This window comes from Oreochromis niloticus, unplaced genomic scaffold (assembly GCF_001858045.2).
Source record: "Oreochromis niloticus isolate F11D_XX unplaced genomic scaffold, O_niloticus_UMD_NMBU tig00001913_pilon, whole genome shotgun sequence".
NCBI lineage: Eukaryota > Metazoa > Chordata > Actinopteri > Cichliformes > Cichlidae > Oreochromis > Oreochromis niloticus.
This window is the reverse complement of record NW_020327507.1, coordinates 13,553-21,427: the sequence shown is the minus strand read 5'-3', so window position 1 is coordinate 21,427 and position 7,875 is coordinate 13,553. Positions and strand designations below refer to the sequence as shown.

The 7,875-nt window shown below is 60.6% G+C and overlaps 1 protein-coding gene across 1 annotated transcript; it reads right to left on the bottom strand.

The window, feature by feature from the left end:
- Positions 1 to 268: 268 nt before the first annotated feature.
- LOC112844882 (flocculation protein FLO11-like) lies at positions 269 to 2,490 on the bottom strand. The gene is made up of 4 exons (XM_025904491.1): positions 2,370 to 2,490; positions 1,953 to 2,234; positions 1,242 to 1,922; positions 269 to 570 (listed from the first exon to the last, which is right to left on the bottom strand). Exons 1-4 carry the CDS (start codon positions 2,488 to 2,490, stop codon positions 269 to 271), a joined length of 1,386 nt encoding a protein of 461 aa, XP_025760276.1.
- Between the last annotated feature and the right edge of the window lie 5,385 nt (positions 2,491 to 7,875).

Genomic DNA, 7,875 nt, shown 5'->3' with positions numbered 1-7,875 from the left:
TCAGGGGGCCGGCCGTGCGGACGGCAATGGCGGCGACGGGAAAACAGTTCTGGAGGCCGACCGTGCACACGGCAGCAGCGGCGACGGGCAAACAGTTCCGGAGGCCGACCGTGCACACGGCAGCGGCGGTGGAGCAGGCAAAACCATTCGGGAGGCCGGCCACGTGGAAGGCGGTGGCGGCCACTGAGCAGATCCGGAGGTCGGCTGCGATGCCAGCAGCGGCGACGATCCCTCTCAGGAGGCCGGCCTCGACGGCCATGACGCCAACTTAGAGGCCTGGAAAACGGCCGGCAGAGGGGAGGCGGAACAGGACGAGCTGGGTTCCATGACGGCGTGGCAACCGCAGGGCCAGACGATGGCGGAGCAGAAGGGTGGACGAAGACACAGAGGCCGGGCCAGGCGTGGACGAGGCAGGGCCAGACGAGGCAGGACCAGACTTGGACGAGGCAGGGCCAGGCGTGGACGGGTCTGACGAGGCAGGGCCAGGCGTGGACGAGTCTGACGAGGCAGGGCCAGGCGTGGACGAGTCTGACGAGGCAGGGCCAGGCGAAGGCAGAGCAGAAGCGGAACCTGACGGCAGCGAGACGGCTGCGGAACCTGACGGCAGCGAGACGGCTGCAGGCGATGATGCTGCAGGCGTGGATGAAGCTGCGGCTGCAGGCGTGGATGAAGCTGCGGCTGCAGGCGTGGATGAAGACACGGAGGCCGGACCCGACGGCAGCGGGACGGCAGCGGGACGGCTGCAGGCGTGGATGAAGCTGCAGGCGTGGATGAAGCTGCAGGCGTGGATGAAGCTGCGGCTGCGGGCGTGGATGAAGCTGCGGCTGCGGGCGTGGATGAAGCTGCGGCTGCGGGCGTGGATGAAGCTGCGGCTGCGGGCGTGGATGAAGCTGCGGCTGCGGGCGTGGATGAAGCTGCGGCTGCGGGCGTGGATGAAGCTACGGAGGCCGGACCTGACGGCAGCGGGACGGCTGCGGAACCTGACGGCAGCGGGACGGCTGCGGAACCTGACGGCAGCGGGACGGCTGCAGGCGTGGATGAAGCTGCAGGCGTGGATGAAGCTGCAGGCGTGGATGAAGCTGCGGCTGCAGGCGTGGAAACAGGTGGTGGCTGAACGGTCCTCCCAGAACCGTCAGCAGATGTGAGGAGGTGCTGGCTGGGTCCTCCTGAACCTCCAGCTGACGAGTCATAGGGCTGGACGGGCTCCTCGGGCCCTCCAGCCGACGACACCTGAGGCTGGCTGGGTTCTCTTGAATCCCCAGCAGATGAAACTTGAGGCCGGACGGGCGACTCGGGCCCTCCAGCAGACATGGCTTGAGACTGGACGGGCGACTCGGGCCCTCCAGCAAACGACACTTGAGGCTGGCTGGGTTCTCCCGAACCCCCAGCCGACGAGGCAGGATGCTGTCTGGGTTCACCTGAACCCCCAGCTAACGTGGCTTGAGACTGGACGGGCTCCTCGGGCCCTCCAGTGGAAACAGACACTGAGGAAGCAGGTACGCAGACCTCTGCCAGTGTGGACACTGGCTGGAACTGAGCAGCACAGTGGCTAGACTCAGGCAGCAACAGTGGAATGCAGTCCTCAGAGGGCTGAAAGTGTTCCCCAATACACTCAGCAGAGGACTGAGGCGGACGGGTGAACTCACTTGAGCTCTCAGGGGGTGCTGAGAGCCGAGACTGCTCTGGTGAGTTCCCCGGTGAAACTGCTGGCGCTGGCGTCTTGACCTCTAGGTGTTCAGAGTCAGCTGGTGAGCGACACCCAGCCTCTGGGGAGGCCCTAGAGGGAGCAACTGTCTCTGAGGTGACCAGCTTAAGAGAACCAGCAGATGTCGTGGTGAAGTGTGTTCCCTGCTCGTAACGAGACGGTGAGGATGGTGACTGAATGAGTGAGTGAGCAGACAGATGAACAAGTGGCAGCTGAGCTATAGGCAGCGGCGCGACTACAGACTGACCTACAGGTAGCGGAGACGACTGTAGTGAAGGCGTAATAGGTGGTGGAGAGGCCAACAGAACTGCGGGCAGCTGGGCTGCTGACTGAACTGCGGGCAGCTGGGCTGCTGACTGAACTGCGGGCAGCTGGGCTGCTGACTGAACTGCGGGCAGCTGGGCTGCTGACTGAACTGCGGGCAGTGTTACGGGCCGGGCATTTAACTGGGATGGAAGTGAGGATGGGACAACGGAGCGGACATGGTCATAAACTCGGAACGAGGGTTCAGAACAGGCAGTCTTAAAAACTGCAGCCATAGGTGAGATTGAGGAATCATTGTTATCCTCAGTCGAAACACAAAAAATTGCCCCAGAAACAACAGTCACAGAGTGTGACGCAGCAGAAAAAGTGTCCCTTTTACTCACCACAGCCGGCTGCTTACATGTCCCGACATCCGGCTGTGGAGTGCCGCGCCGGCGGCGCGAACGTCGCTTCCTCCTTGGAGACCGCTCCGACGGGCCGGGAAACTCCTCGTCCGGCGGGTCAGACGGCACGTCCTCCATTGAAGCGAGTGGGCGAGCGGTAGCGGCGGGAGGGGAAGGTGAAGCTCGTGAAGAAGAAAATCCTGTACGAGCGGGTGCAGTGAGTCCAATAACCAGGGGTAACCGGAAATAAGCTGTTGTAGCTTGTCCTCCACAGCATAGAGAAACGCTTCTCCCCCATGCTTTAGCCACAGATCGATTAATTTTGTAGCTGAGTCCGTTATGAGCCCTCGAAGCTCCGGGGGTGGGGTGAATGCCGCTGGATCCATGGCTGGCTGGTCCGTACTGTCACGGCGAGTGAGAGGGGCCATGTGGAAATTAACCCTGATGCTCCCCGGCGGGGTCGGTCGGTCTGTCGGCCAGGGGGACGCGGGTCCCCCGTGGAGTTAGCAAGGGGGTTTGGGGTCTCACGATCCCCCCCCCACCACCGCTCTCGATGGAAGGATAGAGTGAGTACGGTGTGTGTGTGTGTGTGTGTGCGTGTGTGTCTCGAGGAACACCCTAGCGAAAGCAGAGCGAGTCTCGCGGCGAGATGATAAGAAAGCAGATGGTGGGTACTAAGCGTGTTGGTGTTTGGTTACGGAGGGCGACGCCGACACCAACGACGACAACAAGGGGGTCTCCTTAGACAAAGGCAATGTCACGCACTAGACCGTGGGAGCGAAAGAGCGCTAAGCTCGGCGGTACAGGCGTAGCGCTTTCGCCGTCGGTGTCACGGTGCTCGTCCTCCTCACCATCACCGTCAACATCGCCGACGGTTTTGGCCTACGCGGGGTCGGCTCCGGTGTCTGGGTTGTTGCGACCGGCCACGTTTCGCTATCGAGGGCTAGGGGTCGAGGAAGACCAAGAGCAGCGGCGGCGACGACAACAACAGGAGAACTCGGAGGAGGAGGAGAACTTGGAGGAGGAGGATCAGGAGGAAGAGACCGAGGAAGAAGAGCAAGAGGCCGAGGAGGATAACGACTCGACCGCCCGAACGCTCGCAGACGAGGAGCGGTACTCGGAGGATCGGGAGGACGAAAACGATGGGGTGGCGGATCCCCATAGGTCCTACGCGGAAGAGGCTCACAACTACGAAACGGCGTTGCAACTCTGCCAGGACGGCGGCTCGCAAGGCGAGTCGAACCGCCGAGAGGGAGAGGAAGAAGCAGGCGCTGAACCGGGAGAGGAAGAAGCAGGCGCTGAACCGGGGCGGGGGACTTGGGAGATTTGGCAAGAGGAGGACGCCGGCCGTGCTGCAGGTGGCGTTCATGATCCTGGGCGCGATCGCGGCCACGGCGCTGTCGGTGAAACTCGCGACGCAGATGTAGCCGACGATTACGACGAAGACTATGAAGATGACGACGAAGAAGATGACGACGAAGACGACGAAGACTACGAAGAAGACGGCAAAGACTATGAAGACAAAGACTATGAAGAAGAAGCAGAAGAAGAAGAAGACGACGACGACGACGACGACGACCTCGAGCCGCGAGGACGAGGCCCCACCGAAGAGGCCCTTGCGGCTGCGCACGACGAGGCCTCCGCGTTCATGGCCTACTTCCCGCCGGAGATAGAGGACTCGGTGATCGCCATGACCAACCTGGAAGCGGACAGGCGCAGGCCCGCCATCGACGGGTGGAAGCCCATGGGCCGCGTCGAGTTCCGGGCCTACGTGGGGCTGCTCGTGCTCGCCGGCGTGTACAGGTCCCGGGGAGAGGCCTGCGAGAGCCTGTGGGACGCCGAGAGCGGCAGGTCCGTGTTCAGGGCCGCGATGCCGCTCAAGACCTTTCGAGCCTACTCGAGCGCGCTGCGCTTCGACGACAGAGAGGCCAGACGAGCCGTGCGAGGCGAGGGCGGCGGCGGCGGCTACGACAAACTGGCCCCCATCAGAGCCGTGTGGGACGAGTGGTGCGCGAGGCTGCCCGCCATGTACCGACCGGGACCGGAGGTCACCGTCGACGAGAGACTGGTGCCGTTCAGAGGTACGTACGTGGTGCGTGTTGTGTGTGTGTGTGTGTGTGTGTGTGTGTGTGTGTGCGTGTGTGCGTGACTGGGGGAAGAGAGGAGAAAGAGGAGCGGGGAACGGCGACAACGCTAGCTTTCTGGGCATTGTTGTCGTCGGGTTCTGCGTGTGTGCTTTTGCATGACTGTATATCTTCCACGCTTGCAAGCGCGTTCTCTGTCAAACTCACATCTCTTCTTGCGTTTCTGCCCCAATCTCCCACACTTTCCCACATCTCTCTCTCTCTCTCTCTCTGTCTCTCTCTCTCTCTCTCTCTCTCTCTCTCTCTCTCTCTCGCCATCATCAGGAAGGTGTCCGTTCAGACAGTACATGCCCAGCAAACCGGCCAGGTACGGGATCAAGATATGGGTGGCGTGCGACGCGCGCTCCAGCTACGCGTGGAAGATGCAAGTGTACACCGGCAAGCCCGACAAGCGCGGCCCTCCCGAAAAGCACCTGGCCGCTCGAGTGGTCTTGGACCTCACCGAGGGATTGCCGCCGGGATGCAACGTCACGTGCGACAACTTTTTCACCTCGCGCGAGCTCGCCGACAGGCTCTTTCGCGAAAGAGGCCACACGGTGCTGGGCACCCTGCGAGCGAACAGACCCGAGATCCCCAGGGAGCTGCGCTGCGTCAAGGGCAGGGCCGTGGGCTCCGTGGAATCCGTAGTACTCGCCGGCTCCGCGCCACGAGGAGAGGGAGGAGGAGGAGGAGGAGGAGGAGGAGGAGGAAGAGGGCCAGACACGATCATCCTCTCCTACGTGGCCAAAAAGAACAAGAACGTGCTGCTCCTCACCACCGCTCCTCGCTACCACCGCCGCTCCGGCCCCGAGCCCCGGCCTAGCCGCCGCCGCATCGGCAACGGCAAAAGCAGCAGCAGCAACGGCGACGCCGGCGGCAAACCTCCCTTGGTGCTGCATTACAACCGCACCAAGGGAGGCGTCGACAACCTGGACAAGGTCGTGAGCACGTACAGCTGCAGGAGAAAGACCTGCAGGTGGCCCGTGGCCCTTTTCCACAACATGGTGGACGTGGCGGCCTACAACGCGTTCGTGCTCTGGAGGGAAATTCACCCCGACTGGATGGCGGGCAAGCTCAACAGACGAAGGCTCTTCCTCGAGCGGCTGGGCAAAGCGCTCGCGCGCCCATGATCGAAGCCAGGGCGTTAGCGCGAGGAGGAGGAGGAGGAGGAGGAGGAGGCCGAGTCGCGGCCCGAGGTACTACTGCTGCTACTACTACTACTACTACTACCGCTACTACTGCTGCTACCGAGGCCGACGATGCCGACGCTACGCCGCGCGACTCCTCTCCGGTCAAGAGGCGAAGGTGCCGCGTGTGTCCCAGGAGCAAAGACGTCAAGACCAAGATCCTGTGCCGCGAGTGCCGAGCGCACGTGTGCATCAACTGCGCCGTCAAGTACTGTCCCAACTGCGCCGCTTCACGCAACGCCGCTTCCCAGACGCCGCCGACGTCGTAGTAACACGAGCGCCCCTCGGGGGGGGGGGGGGGGGGGGGTCCTAACGACTCCCACCCCACCCTAAACGTTTTTAGGAGACCGATGATCGTCCTTTTTACACGAAGGAGAAGGACGAGAAGACGAAGACGGTCTCTGAACGTATTCTGCGCAAGATAATACCGACCGATGTGTGAAACGAGTGCACGCGTGCCGTTACGTTGCCTGAAAGAACACAAATGCTGTATGGTTTTGTTCGTGATTGTTTTTTTTATTGTCGCCAATAAACAAAGACTACAACATTTCATGTGAGTTGTTTGTACGCTCGGAGAATGAGATTATACTAGAGAGCAGGTTAATGCAGAGCGCCACGTCTCGCTTTAGCCGGCGTTCTGAGGACTTTGCGATTCGTAACGCGTACGCCCCGAGGGGGTCCTAGCGACACCCCCCCCCCACACACACACACACACACTATCATCATCATCATCATAACGCATACGCCCCGAGGGGGTCCTAGCGACCCCACTATCATTATCGTAACGCATACGCCCCGAGGGGGTCCTAGCGACCCCCCACACTAAACATCATAACGCATACGCCCCGAGGGGGTCCTAGCGACCCCCCACACTAAACATAACGCACATGCCCCGAGGGGGTCCTAGCGACCCCCACACTAAACATCATAACGCACATGCCCCGAGGGGTCCTAGCGACCCCCCACGCTAAACATCATAACGCACATGCCCCGAGGGGTCCTAGCGACCCCCACACTATCATGAACATAACGCATATGCCCGAGGGGTCCCAGCGACCCACCTATCATGAACATAACACACATGCCCGAGGGGGTCCTAGCGACCCCCACCCCACCCTAAACATCATCATAACGCACACGCCCCGAGGGGTCCTAGCGACCCCCACCCCACCCTAAATATCATCATAACGCATATGCCCCGAGGGGGTCCTAGCGACCCCCCCCCCCCACGCTAAACATCATAACGCATATGCCCGAGGGGGTCCTGGCGACCCCACTATCATGAACATAACGCATATGCCCCGAGGGGGTCCTAGCGACCCCGCCCCACCCTAAACAGCATCATAACGCATATGCCCGAGGGGTCCTGGCGACCCCCCCCCCACTATCATCATCATCATCATAACGCATACGCCCCGAGGGGGTCCTAGCGACCCCCCCCCACCCTAAACATCATCATAACGCATATGCCCCGAGGGGGTCCTAGCGACCCCCCCCCCCTATCATCATCATCACCATCATCATCATCACCATCACCACCACCACCATCATAATAACACACACGCCCCTCGGGGTCTCCACGACCCACGCCCCGAGAACAGGCGGGCGCACAAGGGTTAAGGGAAACAGGCGCCTCAACGGCAAGGCTTTCTCAACGTTGTAATAAAATACACGGCCACGGGGGGCGTTTTAAAAACGCACTACCCCGTTGCACATGGCCCTAGGGGCGTGTCCCCCGCGAGCCACGCCTCTCCTTCCTGGCAGGGATCCGCCTAGCGGAAATTACTGCATTTTCGCGCATGCTCTATGGTGCGCGGCCAGCAGAGGCCGCCTTTTCGTCCGGACGGGGCATCCGCCTAGTCGAAATACAAGCAACGAATGTAACATCTTACCATGTGTATTTACTATGATTGCTGCTTTATACATTGTATGTCAGTTGATTTAATTACACAATTGTGGCACAATAAACGTGAATCAGAAAAACGTGTAACGTCTATGTAATATGTTGGCCATCGCTTCAAAGCTAACGCTTCAACCGGTAAAAGACGTACAGTCTTGTATATATGTGATTGGAACTAGTGCAGGTTCTTTGGTTTTACTGTTTCAGAACACACATTAACTATAAAGCAGAGAAAGGAGACGGCTCGTAACAGAGAGAAAGGAGACGGCTTTTTCATAGGACGTATCATCCGATCGCAGTCTCTGGTTTCACC

What these genes read in the sequence shown, in the direction of transcription:
- LOC112844882 (XM_025904491.1), bottom strand. Translation starts at nt 2,490, where the DNA reads ATGGAGGACGTGCCGTCTGACCCGCCGGACGAGGAGTTTCCCGGCCCG. An exon ending in ACAGCCGGATGTCGGGACAT is followed by an intron (nt 2,235 to 2,369) that starts GTAAGCAGCCGG and finishes CTATGGCTGCAG; the next exon opens with TTTTTAAGACTGCCTGTTCT. An exon ending in TGGGGATTCAAGAGAACCCA is followed by an intron (nt 571 to 1,241) that starts GCCAGCCTCAGG and finishes CGCTGCCGTCAG; the next exon opens with GTTCCGCTTCTGCTCTGCCT.